The sequence below is a fragment of the Jaculus jaculus genome, chromosome 9 (assembly GCF_020740685.1).
Source record: "Jaculus jaculus isolate mJacJac1 chromosome 9, mJacJac1.mat.Y.cur, whole genome shotgun sequence".
Classification (NCBI taxonomy): Eukaryota; Metazoa; Chordata; class Mammalia; order Rodentia; family Dipodidae; genus Jaculus; species Jaculus jaculus.
This window is the reverse complement of record NC_059110.1, coordinates 112827283-112846197: the sequence shown is the minus strand read 5'-3', so window position 1 is coordinate 112846197 and position 18915 is coordinate 112827283. Positions and strand designations below refer to the sequence as shown.

The following is an 18915-nucleotide window of genomic DNA, read 5'->3' as shown; positions in this document are numbered from 1 at the left end:
TCCTGCCTCCATGCCACATGCATAAACTATTAACAACTTCAAAGGCAAATAATATTATCAGAGAAGCAAGTATTATAATAAATTTAATTTTTGTAGGTTTGTTGTTTGTTTGTTTTTCAAGGTAAGGTCACACTCTAGTCCAGGCTGACCTGGAATTCACTATGTAGTCTCAGGGTGGCCTCGAACTCACAGTAATCCTCCTACCTCTGCCTCTCGAGTGCTGGGATTAAAGGCGTGCGCCACTACGCCCGGCTCCTTTAATTTTTAAAAAGATGAGACTGGGCTGGGCATGGTGGTGCATGCCTTTAATCCCAACTCGGGAGGGAGGCAGAGGTAGGAAGATTGTTGAGGGTTTGAGGCCACCCTGAGACTACATAGTGAATTCCAGGTCAGCCTGAGCTACAGCGAGACCCTACCTCAAAAAAAAAAAAAAAAAAAGATGAGACTGGATGCAATTCTTTATAACATACCTCATAAAAGTTTTCACACACACATACACACAAACTAGCCAGGCCTGATGACACACACCTTTAATCCCAGCACTCAGGAGGCAGAGGTAGGAGGATCACCCTGAGTACTAGGCCACCCTGAAACTGTATAGTTAATTTCAGGTCAGCCTGGGCTACAGAAAGACCTTAACTTGGAAAAAAATAAAAACTATATTCTATATTGCAAAATGTATGTCTTTTACATCATAGCAGTCAACTGAAATAGTTCACTAGCTTCTTAAAAGTTAGATTTTTAATCATTTCCTCATTTGCACAGTGCTTTTCTCCTTATTAATAATGGCAATAAAATATTAGGTGACACACAACCCACCTATCAAGTCAACACATTTATTGGGGAGCAATCATGAGGAGTAACTCCTGAGAGAAGGAACATACAGAGCAGCAAGCCAAGAACCCAGCTTCGTGGTTCACCAAGAAGCTCCATTCTTTTTTTAATTACTGTTTTATGACAGAGAAAGAAAATTGACATGGTAGGACCTCCAGCCATTGCAAAGAAACTCCAGATACGTGTGTCACTTTGTGCACATGCATCACCTTGTTTATCTGGCTTATGTGGGCTCTGGGGAGTCGAATCTGGGTGCTTAGGCTTCACAGGCAAGTGCCTTAACTGCTAAGCCATCCCTCTGGCCCCCATTCTTTTTTAAAAAAAAAATATTTATTTGAGGAAGAGAGAGAGAGAGAATGGGTACACCAGGCCTCTTGCCGCTACAAATGAACTCCAGACACACGTGTCACTTTGTGCATCTGGCTTTACGTGGGTACTGGAGAATAAAACCCAGGCCATCAAGCGTTGCAAGCAAGCACTTCTAACCACTTAGCTATCTCTCCAGCCCCCAAAAGTTGCACTCTTATGTGAAGGACAAGCCAGGAAACAGTTAGAATTTTTTTTATCCAAAACAACTTTTTCAACACTTAATAGATTTGCTTTTCTGTTAGCAAAAAAAAAAAAAAAGGTACCATGCAACTTCCTAATGAGAAGTGTTTTAACTCCTTGAAGACAAATGCTAACACTAAGCAGAAGGTGGGTTTCGTCTCACATTCCACCAGGGCATTTCCCCACTGCCTCCATGAATGTTGCACAACACTGTGATTGGACAGTTCAAGTTGGGTTCCCAAGGGAAATACGAAAGACGAGTGACTAGCTTTAAGCTTAAAGTTTAGGAAGGATTCATTAACTCAGCCACCCAGCAACCATAAGCTGCTCTCCTCCTGTGCAGGAGACCCTGGGGCAGCACTGGGTCTATAGGCCAGGAAACAATTTGGAAAAGAAAAATTCCTTATGACAACCTAACTGCTCCACCCAGCCTTCTTTATCCTTTTTCTTTTTTTTTTATGACAAATACCTAGTGGAAATGATTATTTGATTATTTCCGTATCAGTGAATTTTCATTGTACATAAATCACAGACCTGCGGAGCTGGTCAAATGGGATGAGGAGTGGGCATCCTATTTGTAATGAGCAGAATGAACTTTTCAACTGCAACGCCCACCTCGTGGTCTATAAAAGGGTGACCGGTCTGGAGTCCTGGTACTGTCACCACCTTCTCCAGGCTGTGGCTCGCTCGCTCGCTCTCTGTCTTTCTCTGGCAGCCATGTCACTACCAGCGCACACCTCTGGGCTGTGTCGGCGGCTGTCCTCGCAGAACGGGGTGGCAGGGGGTCCTCGGGGCTTCTCTGCCTCGAGCATTGGGAGTGGCTATTTGGGGAGCGCTTTGGGCTTCAAGGCTGGCTATGGGGGAGGCTTTTCTACTGCGTCCATGTTTGGTGGTGGCTCTGGATCTTCCTTGGCAGGGCTGGGCACTGGTTATGGAGGATCTCTGGGAGGTGGCTTTGGAGGGCTGGGGATGGGCTTGGGGGCAGGCTCGGGAGGGGGCTCTCTGAGTCTCCTCGCTGGCAGCGATGGGGGCCTCGTGTCAGGATCAGAGAAAGCAACCATGAAAAATCTGAACGACCGACTAGCTTCCTACCTTGATAAGGTCCGAGCTCTGGAAGAGGCGAACGCGGAGCTAGAGAACAAAATTCGGGACTGGTATGAAGCGCGAGGGACTGGGTCTGTGGACTCGGGCTCGCAGAGCGACTACAGTAAATATTACCCAGTGATTGAAGAGCTCAGGAATAAGGTAAGAACGTGACTTCTGGAGGAGCTTCGGAAGTCAGTCTTCTTTTTCACATTTTACAGCCACAATCACCTACAACATAGGGTTTTTTTCGATCAAACTGTAGTTGGAGAATGTTGCATAAAGTATTTCCACTGTCTTCCTGAAAGAAATGTATGTTTCTTAGTACCTTGACATTATTTTATACATATATCTGCTTTGAAAATGAAGCTGTCTTAAGCTCTTGGAGGTTTTTGTTTGATTGTTGGTTTTGTTTTCTTGTGCTGAGGACCAAACAGAGGCTACAGCCACAAACCTTGGACTAAAACCTTTATTATTACAGCCCTGAAGGTCACCACTTGTTCTTCATGTCAAAAACAACATTTATAAGCTACAGACTGGTACTTGAAGGCTCCACTTTCATGTGTGGCCCCTCTTATTTTTCCAGATCATTTCTGCCAGCATCGGAAACGCCCAGCTCATCCTGCAGATCGACAATGCGAGGCTGGCTGCCGACGACTTCAGGATGAAGTGAGTCAAACCCAGGGCTGATAACTGACCTGGCCCTGCCATGATTCCCTCTTCTCTGTGTCCTGCCTCAGTGGACAGCAAGCATCACAGACCTGCCAAAGCACACGTGGCTCAGGGCTTTAGTCAATTCGCCCAGTGCATCCTGAAAAGTAATTTTCATGGCAAGCCAATTCACGTTACACCTCTTGAAGTCACAAGTCGCTTCCACCTGGGGCTATGGATCGCCTTATTTTGTAACGACTCATCATTCGTAATGATCGTTGTACCAATAATGTGAACATGAATGTTCAATGTATCAAGATGAATTAGCAATTTTTTTTTTTTTTTTTTTTTTTTTTTTTTGCCAAGGGGTTAACTGCAACCATTGTTTTTGTGATGACACATTTGGGCAAAAGCTGAGCCATGCATTTGCTTTTCTAGCCCATCTCCTTTCCCATACCCCACCCTTCTGGACGTAAGGGATTTAAAAACTAACTTATTTTTCATACTACAAGATTTCCACACAGGAAGTTGCAGCAGTGATGGTCCTGAAACTATTTTTGGTTAAAAAAAAAAAAAACAACTACTAAAGCAGCCAAAAAGAGTAACTATGATTTTATTTGCAGGTGCTTTTAGGGTGCTGTTAGCACCTCCGCCTGTGGAAAGGGCTGACACTATTCACAGGCAGAGCAGGGACCAGAAGGGAGTCCACTCCCTAAGACGTAGTGCCGCTGGGGTCAAGGGTCGTAGAAAAGTATCACTTGGACTGGAGAGATCAGCAGTTAAGGCACCTATTTGTGAAGCCTAAGGACTCACGTTTGACTCTCCAGGTCCGTTTCCTCCAGATACACGCAAGGTCGGACATGTGCAAAGAGGGCACACGTGTCTGCAGTTTGATTCCAGTGGCTGAGGCCCCCAGCATGCCAATTCTCTCTCTCTCTCTCTCTCTCTCTCTCTCTCTCTCCCTCTCTCTCTCTCTCTCTCTGTCTCTGTCTCTGTCTCTCTCTCACACACACACACATTTTAAAAGGTAATCTGTTGGGCTTGCCTCAGAAAAAAAAAATTTTAAGTATCACTTTATCATTTTTACATCATTCTTTTTCTTTCTATTTGAGCAATAAAGAAAAAAGTCACAAAAGCAAAACCTGCATCATACACTACAATAAACTCTGTTTCCTCCTTTGGTTTTATGAGACAGAATTTCATGTATCCCAGGCTAGCCTGGAACTCACTGTGTAACTGAGGATGACCTTGAACTCATGGCCCTCCTGCCTCTACCTCCCAAGTGCTGGGATCACAGGTGTGCATCGCCACACCTGGCTCTGTGTTTTGAACACTTGCACAGATTCGTGCATGACATAGTCCTGAAGATGGCAGGGGACTCATGCAAATGGTTGTCTTGATTCCATAAGCTGTTTTGCATTCAATTTTCAGGTATGAGAATGAGTTGGCTCTGCGTCAGACAGTGGAGGCCGACATCAATGGCCTGCGAAGGGTGCTGGATGAACTGACCCTGACCAGAGCTGACCTGGAGATGCAGATTGAAGGTCTAAAGGAAGACCTGGCCTACATGAAGAAGAACCATGAGGAGGTCAGTAGATTTTTTTTTCAGCCAGATCCCAAAAATCATCATTTCAAGTTGCAAACCTGCAGTTAGAATATGGAGAACACATTATCTCTGTTTAAAAAAAAAAAAAAAAAGAACATTTGTAAGCTGAGAGTGGTGACTCACACCTTTAAATCCCTATCTTTGGGAGGATCTCTGTGAGTTTGAGGCTACCCTGGGCTACAAAACCTGCATCAAAAATGACCATTTGTTCTGGATCTTTATGTGTGGGGGAGGGGTATTGCTGGTTTTTGTGTGTGGCTTCTGCTGGTGGTGGAGACGGTGGAATTTGGGAAGGTTTAATGAATTAGGTGCACTTTCTGATTTTATTGTCATTATTAGATAATGATGAGAATTTTAGTCATCTTGATTCAATGACTTTTTAAAATAAAAAAGGAGGATTACAAAAGTTAGAAATCAAAGTCTGCAGAAAATAGATAAAGCTATACATGTTTGAGAAGAGTTGTAACCTGTAGAAGATGCACACATGAACTCTGATGTGCTGCCCTGTGTATCAGGGGCTGGTGGACAAAATGAACATTCGCAATAGGCTTCTAAAGATGCTTCTACTGGATTTCCAATGACTATGGCATAAAACAGTGTGTGAGTCCCCACATTGTTTGCAGCCCTGGATTCATTAGCAGCAGCTGAAATTCTCCAGTAACCTGTACACCAGCTCTTTCCTTTCTGTAAAAGGCAGAGAAGGTTCTAGAAGGGTCAACTACTATAGACGCAGAACATAGAGCCAATGGTAGCTTGAGGGATATGTGAAAATATCTTCAGTTCTTTTGAAATCAAAAGAAATAAGGACATTTTGAGCTTTTACTATATTGTATTAGTATTTTGCCTTCAAACCAAGCCAGTCAAAATCATAACTTGTAATACTTCAGTGGGGGAAGAGACTGAGAATTACAGAAGTGCATAGGGGGCTTGGGAGATGGCTCGGTGGTTAAATGCACTTGTTTCCAAAGCCTGAAGGCCTGGGTTCAATTCCCCGATACCCATATAAAGCTGGATGCACGAAATGGGACTTCCATCTGGAGCTCCTTTGCAGGGGCCAGAGGTCCCAGAATTCCCATGCTTTCTCTTTCTCTCTCAAATAAATAAAATATTTTCCGGGTATTTCGCAGTGGTAGAGCATTTGACTATATCTGGGGTGCACTAAAGTCACAGTGAACCCCTGCATCCTCCTCCCTCACTTGCTGTCTTATTAGGAGCTCCAAAGCTTCCAGGCAGGTGGACCAGGTGACATCAACGTAGAAATGGATGCTGCTCCCGGAGTGGACCTCACCAGGCTCCTCAACGACATGAGGTCACAGTATGAGGCCATGGCTGAGCAGAATCGGAAGGACGCAGAAGCCTGGTTCCTGGAAAAGGTAACATACACACACACAACACACACACACACACACAAACAAAAAAAAATAAAAAAACAGAAGAGACTTCTGCACATATATGGAAAGCCCTGCGCCCCCCTCCCCCAGTACCCCTCACCTTCCCTGGGCTCTTGGCTGTTGCAGAGCGGGGAGCTCAGGAAGGAGATCAGCGTCAACACGGAGCAGCTGCAGTCCAGCAAGAGCGAGGTCAGCGAGCTGAGGCGCGCCCTGCAGAACCTGGAGATCGAGCTCCAGGCCCAGCTCGCCATGGTAGGCCAGCGCCAAAGGAAAAGTTGCATCTGTCGTCCACCAGGACGTCAGGCCCTGGGGCGGCCCTCCGTGATGCCATTCATTGTCCTTTCCCGCCGTTGCAGAAAAAGTCCCTGGAGGACACGCTGGCGGAAACCGAGGGCGGTTACTGCGGGCAGCTGTCCCAAGTGCAGCAGCTCATTGGCAGCGTGGAGGAGCAGCTGCAGCAGGTCCGCGCCGACGCCGAGCGCCAGAACGCCGACCACCAGCGGCTGCTGGACGCCAAGGCCCGCCTGGAGCTGGAGATCGACACCTACCGCCGTCTGCTGGACGGGGAAATGCAAGGGTGAGCCAGGAGTAAGGTTACAAATACCCCGGGGACCGAAAACCGAGTCAGTGCGGTCTACCATGTTACTGTCCTGCAATAGGAGAAAGAGAGAAAGTGGATCTTTAGCTGATAGAAAAATCACACATCTTTTCAAAAACATATTTCTATTTATTTATAAGAGAGAGAGAGTACAGGCGCTCCAGGACCTCCTGCTTCTGCAAATGAATTCCAGACACGTGTACCACTTTGTGCATCTGGCCCAGACATGGGAACTGGGAAAACTGAACCTAGGACATCAAGCTTTGCTAGCATGTGACTTTAACCACTGAGCCATCTCTCTCCAGCCCTGAAAAATCATAAATCTTCGCAGACACAGGCCTGTAGTCTCAGCTTTTGGAAAGTTAGAGCTACATAGCAATACCATGCCTCAAGGAAAAGGAGGAAGGGAAACAAGAAAAGGAACTTGGATTTTATTAAGTACCATACAAAAGGTGTTCGGCCATTATCATATGTGATAATAACTAGTAAAATGTGGCAATGAGCAAAGGTTCCACAGACGGAAGCACATCACAAGCATGTTATAGAACAGCTGCCCAGAGATGGAAGGCAAAGGGTGACACATTAATTTGTGGCCATCTGAGCCACCTTAGACCTATGGTAGCAAGCATTCTAAAAGTCATAGCAGTCTGGACTGGAGGAGAACTTAGGGCTATAAAAGCTGGAAAATCTAATTCCCATTTAATTTCCAGACTGGTGGCTGGAGAGATGGCTCAGCGGTTTAGGCACTTGCTTGCAAAATCTAAAGGCGTAGGTTCAATTCCCCAGTACCCACATAAAAAGTCCAATGCACAGAGTGGACTATGCATCTGAAATTTGTTTGCAGTGGCAGGAAGTCCTTGCTTGCATTCATTCATTCATTCTCTCTCTCACTCTCTCTTTCTCTCTCTCTCTCTCTCTCTCTCTCTCTCTCTCTCTCTCTCTCTCTCTCTCCCTCTCTCTCTCCAAATAAATAAGCATTTAAAATGAGCTGGGCATGGTGGTACATGCCTTTAATCCCAGCACTCAGGAGGCAAAGGTAAGAGGATCACTATGAGTTTGAGGCCACCCTGAGACTACATAGTGAATTCCAGGTTAGTTTGGGCTAGAGCAAGACCTTACCTCGAAAAAAAAAAAAGTATGGGACTGGAGAGATGGCTTAGCAGTTAAGGCGTTCACCTGCCAAAGGATCCTGATTTGATTCTCCAGGACCCACATAAGCCAGATGCACAAGAGGACACATGTGTCTGGAGTTCATTTGCAATGGCTAGATGCCCTGGCATGCCCATTCTCTCTCTCTCTCTCTCTCTCTCTCTCTGTCTCTCTCTCCCCTTCTCTATAAATAAAATATATTTTTAAAAACAGTTATTTCCACAGTGCTTCACTTTCCAAACCCATTTTAGGTAGGATTTGGGGGAAAAATAAAAGGTGTACAGACCCAGTTGATTACTCTCAGGGTACATCATTCAATTGAGAAGTTGGAGAGCTGGAAAGATGACTCAGCAGTTAAAGAAACTAGCTTGCAAAGCCTGATGGCCTCCGTTCATTTCCTCAGTACCCACATCAAACCAGATGCACATAGTGCCAGATGCCTCTGGAGTTTGTTGCTTTTCGTAATTTTGGCTCAAATTTAAAAAGAAATTCTCATTATTTTGTTCTCCTTCCAGCAAGCATCACATGATGTGGTCTCTTGTTTTCTTCACAGTGATGGTTTCGATGACAGTTTATTCGTGACAGCCTCCAAGTCTGCAGCACCATCAGTTGATTCCTCTTCAGGTACATTGATGAGAATCACTGGACATAAGTCAGAATCACATTTATTAGTGATCAAACTGCATTGATCATTGAGTAATGACAACTAAAGTATACTTGTATTCTGAGCCAAGGAAAATCATTTATATATTCTTAAAGCAAAATGAGTAGTGGATAGTACACTCAAACTTTGGCAAGGATGAGAGGAAATCTTATTCTGCACAGAGGTACTAAGAGCACCACAATCACTTTTTTAAATACTAAAAATACACTGTGTGTGGTGACACATGCCTGTCATTCAAGCACCTGGAAAGCTGAAGCAGGAAGATAATGAGTTAACCTGGGCTTCTAGGGAGAGAAAGGGAGGGAGGAAGAGAGGGAAGAAGGAAAGAAGGGTAGGAGGGAGGGGAAAATATTTCATTTGTGCACACGGTAATACATTTAATTTTCATTGAATAAAAGACATTTTGTTTAAAATATAAAGGTCATTTCTGAAGGCTTATATTTGATGAATGATATCAATACCTTCCTCGAAAGCTTAAGTTGAACAACAGTAAACTTTGGGTTGATAGTTGAGATACTCACTAACCTTTGCCCTCTTTTTCCTTGTTTTTTTTTTTTTTTTTTTTAATTTTCAGACCCAAGTAAAACCCGAAAAATCAAGACGATTGTGCAGGAGGTGGTGAATGGTGAGGTGGTCTCATCCAAAGTTCAGGAAGTTGAAGAATTAATGTAAAATTTCACCCATTCGGCCTCGTGGTTGGTTCCTTGGGGATGAGAAATTAACAGCTAGGTTGCTGGCTGCTATCCCAGTGAGATGCTGCATGATTTCACTCTGTTTTGCTCTGTCGCCTCTGATTGGGCTCACTATTCTCACTGAGTCCTTTCTGCCCTTCTAATACAATGTTCAGTCCCATGTTGATCTTTACAGAGAGTTAAATTTACAATTTTCTGGATCTGGATTTGTGTTTTAGTGGACTTTCCTTGGGTGACCTGGGACCTTGTTTTAATCACAGACCTTTGATGAAGTAGTATTGTCTTACTAGTGCTCACTGCCATTAAAGACTGCTGGCAATCATATGAAGTGTGTCTCCTTGATTCCACCAATAATGTCAAGGGCATAGACAGAAGTTTTTGAAATATTGATAATAAAGTACATAAACACTCAAAGATGTTGGGGTTGGAGATTAAGATTACTTTAAAAGATGACTTCTGTTGGATCAATCTGTCAAGGTTGCTGAAAAATTATATTGTCTACGGTTGTCCTAGTACTTTCTTCTTAATATTTTATATATTTATTTATTTGAGAGAGAGAGCGTGGGTGTGTCAGGACCTCTAGTCACTGTAAATGAACTCCAGACACATGTGCCTTGTGCATCTGACTTACATGGGTACTGGGAAAATCAAGCCTGGGTCCTTAGGCTTGGCAGACAAGCGCCTTAACCGCTGAACCATCTCTCCAGCCCCCTAGTACTTGCTTGCATGCCCCTGCAGCACGCCAGATTAGAGACTCAGTGATAAGACCAGGCCCTTACTTTGAGGGACTTCACAGTTAAGGACAGAGGTGGACATCTGCTGGAGTGCAAGAGAGGTCTTACAGAAGTTCCAAGGACACGTGGCAGAAGTGACTGACTTCTTGAGAGGCAACTTAAAGGATGTATTCAGAAATCAACCAGGCAGAGGAGAGAGCCACGAAATGGAGCACATACATGTAATAGACACAAGGCTGTGAACCAACGTTGCCCTCCTTTCTCCTGTCTGGCAGCCAGGGGGCCTAGGGTGGAGTTTCTTTCTGTTAGAGTGAGTCAGACCTCCGGGCCAGTGACAGAAGTCAAGTGCTGGGCTGGGCAGAAGACAGCCAAAGTCTACACGCCACAGTGCTTTGATCTAGGTTGCCACATTTATAACCCTGCGAAGGAAACAAGGGTAGAATTTCACAATGAAGAACCCCGGTTCCTCAGCCAGGCTGGATTCCAACCCTGGCTCCGCTAGTTATTAGCCAGTAATTTCGGCGGAGTTGCCTCCACGACCCGCTCCTCGGGGTGGAAGTGGTGGCGGCGATGTCACCTGCTTCATGGGGTGAGCGTGGTGAAGGTTAAATGAGGCACTACACAACGAAACGCCAGGAACGAAGAAAGGGTTGGCACCGAGAAAGTACTCATTTAGGATGGGAGAAGCGTGTCTTCTCTTTTCGTTTGTTTGGTGGTGCTGGGAGCCAAACCCAAGGCCTCAGGGTGCTGGGCCGGTGTCCTACATCCAGCGTGTTCCCAGCCGGGATGCTCTCAATGTTTGCGTCCCATTATGACTCACCGTCTGGAATCAGAGAAACCAAGGGGGGAGACGAGAGAGTGAGCAGAGGGAAGAGGAGAAGTTGAGGCAGAGAAATTCCACGGCTTATTATCCCGCTTCTAAGTGAACTTGCTTCAGCATGCAGCACTCCAAAATCACCCTCCCTTTAACAATTTTCAGTGGCTTTAAGTTCTCTGTTCATCTCACTCCATTACGCATTCAGCTCTGTCTATGTCCCCTCCCAGCGCATGCAGCGGGAGAACCGAACCTTTCAGACTCAAAGGAGTTAGCAAGGACTGTTCCTGAACAAGGTCCTGAGCCCCTGATAAGACATGATGTCACCACGATGGTACTTGAAAGTGCCTACAAGTAGCCACAGCTTTAGATAACATCTGCCTTCCTTGTGATTACATTTGAATGGTGTAAGGCTCAAAGGATTTCAACCAGCGTGAGGCCAGCAGGCATTTCTTAGGTATCTTGGTTTGTCAACATTTCCTTCTTTTGGAAATATTTTCCTTTTATGTGGCTCTCTGAGGCCCCACTTCCACTGGGAGCCTTTCCTCAGACTTTTCTCCATGACCTCTAGATTTGAAGTCATCCCTTAATCTTCCTTCTACACACGCTCCCTGGGGAATTTCATCTAATCCCATGGCTTCAAATGCCATCCATACGTTGATCCCTTCTTGGTGTGGCCTCCACAGTGGTCTCAGTGATCCTCACCTGCTGACATGCATGTGGAAGTGACAGAGAAGGACCTCCAAGGACAAGCACAGAACCACCTTAGAGGGAGGGACAGGAGAGCTCAGTGGGGAGTGAATCTGGTCAAAATGCATAACATGCTTGAATAAAGATACTGTTAAGAAAACATCACTTTTCAGGTGGGGGAGATGGTTCCGTAGCTAAAGGCATTTACTTGCAAAGCCCAGCAGCTCAGGTTTGACTCCCCAGTTATCCACACAAAGCCAGATGCACAAAGTGGCACATGCAACTTTGCAATAGCAAGAGGCCTTGGCATGCCCATTCTCTCTCTCTCTCTCATAAATAAATAGTTTTTTTTTTTTTAAAGAAATCAAGTGGCTTAGATATTCATGACCTCACAGTGGCTGATGCTACCTATACCAGACCTGCATAATAGGAGGGAAAAATGATATCAAAATAGAAGACAGACTAACTGGAAAGAAGAAAGGATTCAGTGGAGGGGGATTTGGGAGGGAAAAGGGAGGATGGTGTGAGAGGATACTGACCATAGTATATTGTTTATATTTATGGAAGTTGTCAATAATTTTTTAAATTCACTTTTGGGATTAATGGGAAATAGCAAGGGTGTTAATGGAGGAAGGAGAAGGGTATATGAGAGGGTAAATGACAAGGATAAGATTACAATCAAAATCCATTAGATGCATGTATAAAAATGTCAAAAATAGAAAATCTTTTAAGTCATCACTTCGTACAGTGGATATATACTAATCAAAACAAGGGGGATTAGAGAGATTGCTCAATGGTTAAGGCACTGGCCTGTAAATCTTAATGACCCAAGTTCAATTCCCCAATACCCAAGTAATAGCCAGATGCTCAAAATGGCACCTGAGTCTGGAGTTCATTTATAGCAGCTAGAGGCCCTGACACACCCATATTCATTCATTCATTCATTCCCTCTCTCTCTCTATCTCTCTCTCTCTCTCTCTCTCTCTCTCCTTGCAAATATGCTTGCAAATAAGTAAATAAAATATTTTTAAAATGAGGAACATGAGTTGGAGGCCACCCTGAGACTACATAGTGAGTTCCAGGACAGCCTGAGCTAGAGTAAGACCCTACCTCAATAAACCAAAAAGAGACAGAGAGAGAGAGAGAGAGAGAGAGAGAGAAAACATTGTCTATGCTTTTATATGAGTGGAGTAAGCTACCTACAAGATATACTATTGCATGGGTGAGAGGCTGCCAAAATAAATGAATATTTTCACAAATTTTCCTGCTGTTGTTCCAATGGCTGGGGTTTCATGAAACAGTATCAAATCCCAAATAATATGCTTTCCTAATACTATCTTTACCAGAATATTCTACAGTCTTCAGTTGGCAAAAGAAGCCTTAGACTTTTTATTACAATTCACATCACCCTGTTCTCACTGCCAAGCAGCGCCCTCAGCGCAGCATCTGCTCTTGTCTGTCGGGACTGCGTAACAAATATCATGGACCACAGGCTAGAAATGACGGGAATTTCTTTCTCAGAGTTCTGCAGGCAGATGCGGTACCTGGTGAACACTCACTTCGAAGTTCATAAACAGTGTCTTCTCGTAACAGCTCGCCTGACGGGAGGAGCAAGGCAATGTTCTGGGGTCTCTGTCCTTGTATAAGGTGGCTAATCCCATTCACCAGGGCTCTGTCCTCCAAAGGCCTCACCCCTTAGCACCACCCCACTGGTGATTCGATGTTAGCATGTGTTAACACAGAGGAACTGGAACGTTCAGACCTTATGAGACTTCAGCTTTGATTGCCAGACCACAGTCCAGGCACGGGCACGAAAGGACTCTCTGGATTCAAGCGGTGAACTGTAGAAATGCCTTTAAGTCACTCAAGAAAAGACCTAAGTAAGGCATCAGGCAGCAAAAGACAAGCATATTGTTTACAGTTTTTTTAAGTTTAAAATTTCACAAAGTTGGGCTGGAGAGAAATGACTTAGCAGCTAAGCGCTTGCCTGGGAAGCCTAAGCCCACTTTGAGACTGGATTCCCCAGGACCCACGTAAACCAGATGCACAAGATGGCACATGCATCTGAAGTTCATTTTCAGTGGCTAGAGGCCCTGGTGCTCCCCCCCCCCCCATCTCGCTCTCTCACTCTCTCGCTCTCTCGCTCTGTCACTCTCAAATAATAAATAAAAATAAATTTTACAAACTTGAAATGTTATTTTTCTGTGCATTTGTGGTTCATATTAACTAGAGAAGGATCTGGAAAGTGCAATGTATGCTGAACTGTTACAGCCATTTCTCAGGGACTAGCAATGGGTTTAGAGAGAATGCCCAATTTTTTTTCCTTTTGTATATTTTTAAACTTTTACACAATGTACCCTGATCATAACCTCACCCCACCTTTGTTCCTCCTCTCCTTCCCCGCTCCACTGAAGCCCTTTTCTTCCTAAGCAGACCCTCTTCCATCTCAATGTCATCGTTTTTCATTTTGGGTCCTGATATGAGGGTCTTACGTAGGTTGTGACCGCTACTGTGAGGTCATGGATGTGATGACCACTTTGGGTCTGGAAGATGGCATCCCAAAGGACTCCTCCCCATCTTTTCACTGTTACATTCTTTCTGCCAGCTCTTCCGCGATGGTCCCTGAGCCTTGGAGGGTATCATGAAGGTGTCTCACTTAATGCCGAATTCTTCACTGCCTCAGCACTTTGATGAGCTTTGAGTCTCCCCAGTGGTCACTGCCATCTGAAGAGAGAAGCGTCTCCAGTGAAAAGTGAGGGTAGCATTAATATATGAGCAGAAACATAAATATTCAGAGAGCGGTCTGATGGGCCTAATATACCTACTTAGACAAGCAATAGTAGAAGCTTCCCCCCTGGGTCATATGCACATCCCAGCCATAGGCTTTGGCTAGGTTTTAAGTACCTGGCATGAATTCCCTCCAGCCAGACAGCAGTTGGTTTCCCCCATGAGACATGCCACCGTTGCACCAGTTGACACATTTTGCTTGGCCGGCCATCTCCACTGCTGATTAAGGCTGCTGAAGGCTCTTCTCCCCAAGCACGCTGCATAGCATTTTCCAACACTGTAACAGCTCATCAACAGGGAAGAGATTTCCAGCCCAGCTTCAGCAACAGTTTTACCAAATAATTCAAACGAGCAGCCAAGAGCCTTGGCAACGGACTACAGTTTTGGGGGGTAATCAAGGGCCTCCTCCCTTACCAACAACTTACTGGGAGGCATCCCACCCCTGGTACTGAAATTTTTCTGTATTAATCTATGGCTTCTTGGCATGGCATTATCCACTTTCAAGAGGTTCTTCGACCCAAACTCTTTATTTTTTAAACACACGCATGTTTTAGCTAACAAAGATTGTACATTTTAAAATGTTGAACAAACAGCATCTTTTACTTAATGATCAAAAAGTATGAATTTCAGAGCTGGAGAGATTACTTAGCAGTTAAGGCGCTTGCCTGTGATGCCTGAAGACCCAAGTTCAATTCCCCAGTAGCCATGTAAGCCATATGCACAAGGTGAAGTATGTGTCTGGAGTTCATTTTCAGTGGCTAGAGGCCCTGGAATATCCTGTCTCCCTCCCTCCCTCTCTCTCTCTCTCTCTCTCTCTCTCTCCCTCTCTCTCTCTCTCTCACACACACACACACACACACACACACACACACACACACATCAATAAATTAAATTAAAATATAAATTTTAGTTATGCAAAACAAATGGACTTGCAGTCAGGTTAAGGTAGGAAGGGAGCCACCTAGAAAAAGAACCTTAGTGTGCCCAAGCAAGGCTTTCTTAGGCTAAGAGCGCCACCTGCTGGAATCTCAGGAAAGAGACTTAAAACTATTTGTTCACGTCACTTAAGATGTATTCTATTCTAGAAATTTCTTTATTTGCAAGAGATGGGGAAGGGAAAAGGAGGAGGAAGAGGTGGAAGAGAAGGAGTTGTTTTAAAGAGCCATCAACTTAATAAGTTAAAACTGTCTTATTTAACTAGAAATTATTGCCCAGAAGGTCCACTAAGTAGTTCAGTTCGTCGTTAAAAAAAAAAAAAAAAAAAAAAAGCAATTATTTAGTTTAGCGCACCAGACAGGCAATCTGATCAACTCAGCTCTTAAAAATATATTCGAGGGCTGGCGAGATGGCATAATGGTTAAGGCGCCAGCCTAAAAAACCAAAGGACCCAGGTTTGATTCTCTAGGACCCACATAAGCCAGCTGCACAAGGGGGCGCACACATTTGGAGTTCATGTGCAGTGGCTGGAGGTCCTGCCTGACATGACCATTCTCTCTCTCTCTCTCTCTCTCTCTCTCTCTCTCTCTCCCTCTCCCTCTCCCTCTCCCTCTCCCTCTCCCTCTCCCTCTCCCTCTCCCTCTCTCCCTCTCTCTAAGTGCCCATTTCTGTATCTCTCTCAAATAAATAAAAATAAAATATATTTTAAAATATACTCAAATATCCAAAATGAAAAATGCATTCATGTAACTGAGTGAATAGCTTTTTAGAGTAAATATTCCTTAAATGTTAGAACTGAGTCTAAGATTAAACTCCATTGCATAAGAGTAGTCTCATACACTCAAAATCAAAGCAAAAAAGCCAGTGTGCTGATTTGATGCATCACCACCTCTAGCTGGTCGTAAAAGCTATGGCTGCAATATCTAGCATTACAAAGAATTTATTAAGACCAGAGTTTGTGACTAATAGATAAACTGTGGCACATCTACACCGTTGAATACAATCTACCAATTGAAAAAAAAAAAATGGAAGTGGGCTGGAGAAATGGATCAACCTTTAAAGCCACTTGTTGGCAAAGCCTACCAGCCTGGGTTTGATTCCCCAGTACCCACATAAAGCCAGATGCACAAAGTGGTACATGCATCAGGAGTTCATTCACAGTGGCAAAAGGCCCTGGTGTGCCCATTTTTAATTCTCTCTGTCTCTCTGTCTCTCTGTCTCTCTCTCTCTTTCTCTCTCTCTCTCCCTCTCTCTCTCTCTCTCTCTCTCTCTCTCTCCCTCCCTTTCATTTTAAAAAGGAATGAGTAATAATTTATGAGCAAGTGGGAATCTAGGCATGGTGGCATGCACCTGTAATCCCAGCTACTCAGAAGGCTGAGGCAAGAAGATCATTTCAGGCCTGGAATTTGAGGCCAGCCTGGGCAACATAATCGTGTGTGTGTGTGTGTGTGTGTGTATTAAGCTAAAGAAGTTAAACACAAAAGGCTACATTTGTATGATTATATCTTATGATTTTTTTTAATTTTTTGTTTGTTTTTATTTATTTATTTGAGAGCGGCAGACAGAGAGAGAAAGAGGCAGAGAAAGAGAGAGAGAATGGGCACACCAGGGCCTCCAGCCACTGCAAACGAAATCCAGACGCATGCGCCCCCTTGTGCATCTGGCTAACATGGGTCCTGGGGAATCAAGCCTCTAACCAGGGTCCTTAGGCTTCACAGGCAAGCGCTTACCTGCTAAGCCATCTCTCCAGCCCTATATCTTATGAATTTTTAATAAAAGCAGATCTCATCAACACTGAAGGAAGATCAACAGCCAACCAGAATGAGGGAGTGAAGAAGTGGGAAGGCACTGGTTCTCTGGGGAGTGTCCCCAGAAAACTCCTGAAGCAAGCGTTGGCTGTGGCAATAGTGACATGGTTGTATCTATTTGTCATGACTCTGAACACTTAAAAGGAATACATTGCATTGTATGTAAATTTCTACAAAGCCAATTTTAAAATAGTAATAGATGATTAGTCTGCTGTGGGGTCAGCAGCGGCCGCCCTGCGTGAGCTGGCACCTGCTCAGAACACTGACTGGTGGATATTCAGGGATTTTTTTCCCCAGCTGGTGATTAAACTACTGATCGCTTGAGGCCATCAATGATGGGAATATCCGTGCCATGGAGCGTGGGCTTCTTTCTGAGCGTCCCCAGAGAGCTGGTTTGCCGCTCCTCACCTCTGAGCATAGTGGGTAAGAGCAGATCCCGAGGCTGATGGTCTGAGTTGGGGTTCCAGTTCTGCCACTTCCTGGTGGCTTGAGTGATGTCTGTCATCTGTAAAATCAGGGGGAAATGAAACCTATTGGGCTGGGGGGTGTGGTTGAGTGGGATAGCCTATGTGAGGCCCTAGGTGTGACCCCCAGCCCACCTCACATGATCATGATAGGGGTTCAGTGAGTCAATTCACTCATAATATAGTGAGCACTAACTAGCTGGATGTGAGCCATTATTAGTATAGAAAGTAAAAACAAAGTCCACGGCTTAAAAAAATCAATTAGCTTGTAATATCCATGCAAATGTACATAGAAGGGCTTAAACATGGGTAAACCCAAAAAGGCTAGAATGGTGACCAAGAGAAGGTAATAAAAGATAACAAGGAAGGGCAAAAAGACCCATGTGGCATGTCAACAGAAGCAGGGAGGTTGCAGGGGGAGGAGGAATCTGGAGGCACAGGAAGGAAGGAAAAACAGCTAGAACAAATTGTATCAGAAAATGCCATGATGGTATCTAAAACTCTGTATGCTAACGAAATACTAAAACACGTTAATAAAGAGTCTGGCCAGGCGTTGTGACACACACCTTTAAGCCCAGTACTCGGGAGGCCAAGGTAGGAGGATCGCTGTGAGTTCAAGGGCAGCCTGAGACTCCACAGTGAATTCCAGGTCAGCCTGGACTAGAGCAAGACCCTGCCTAAAAAAAAAAAAAAGTCTACCTCATATATAGAAAATGTTGAATATTTATAGAAAGAAAAAACTCTTTCCTTTAAGAAAAGTAATTTATTTCGACATGTGCATGGGGGAGGGATGCTGTGGACGGAACCCAGGACCTCATGCATGCTAGGGCTGTGCCCTTCACTGAGCTACATTCTCAGCCCAAGAAAAGAAATTTCTAATAATTTACCCACAAATTTTGTCAGAATGAAGATATTATTTGAATGGAAATAATATCTATAACTAGCCCCCTGCTCCAGAGGGTGCACACGTGGGAAAGTAGTGAGACCTGAGGAGATAAACCACCCCTTTCCTCTCAGCCAGGGCCCACGGGAAACCACAGAGGAAGCGGGGAGAACGCAAGAGCGCTGCTTCCATGCTGAACCTGACGATCAGCACCAGGGTGAAGGAGACAGACGCCGAGGACACTCAGCACCTACAGAAGCAGAGATCCAGAGGCTCCTGACAGCTCATCACTGCAGTAGACTTAAAATACATCCACCACGGCTCAGGGAATTTTGTGGAAGAGGGGGGGCGGAAAGATTGTCACAGATTGCCAGTAACTTCTGCTCCCACAACGCATAACCCACTCAGGAGGCCCCCCTGCAGAATGGGGGCAGGGAGGAGGGAAAAGAAAACGCATGATGTACCCATACACAATATGTTCTTAATAATTAAACCAATAACTAATTTGCATAGCTCCCTTTAGAAATTGGCTGTTTTCTTTTCCCTCATACACACTCCTAAACAAGTCCAGGTTTTCAAAAG

General features: G+C 44.6%; 1 protein-coding gene across 1 annotated transcript; it reads left to right on the top strand.

Annotated features, from left to right (window-relative positions):
- The first annotated feature begins 2100 nt into the window (after positions 1-2100).
- Krt12 (keratin 12) lies at positions 2101-9197 on the top strand. Its single transcript, XM_004655426.2, has 8 exons — positions 2101-2628; positions 3053-3135; positions 4549-4705; positions 5935-6096; positions 6241-6366; positions 6471-6691; positions 8415-8485; positions 9100-9197. Exons 1-8 carry the CDS (start codon positions 2101-2103, stop codon positions 9195-9197), a joined length of 1446 nt encoding a protein of 481 aa, XP_004655483.2.
- The last annotated feature ends 9718 nt before the right edge of the window (positions 9198-18915 follow it).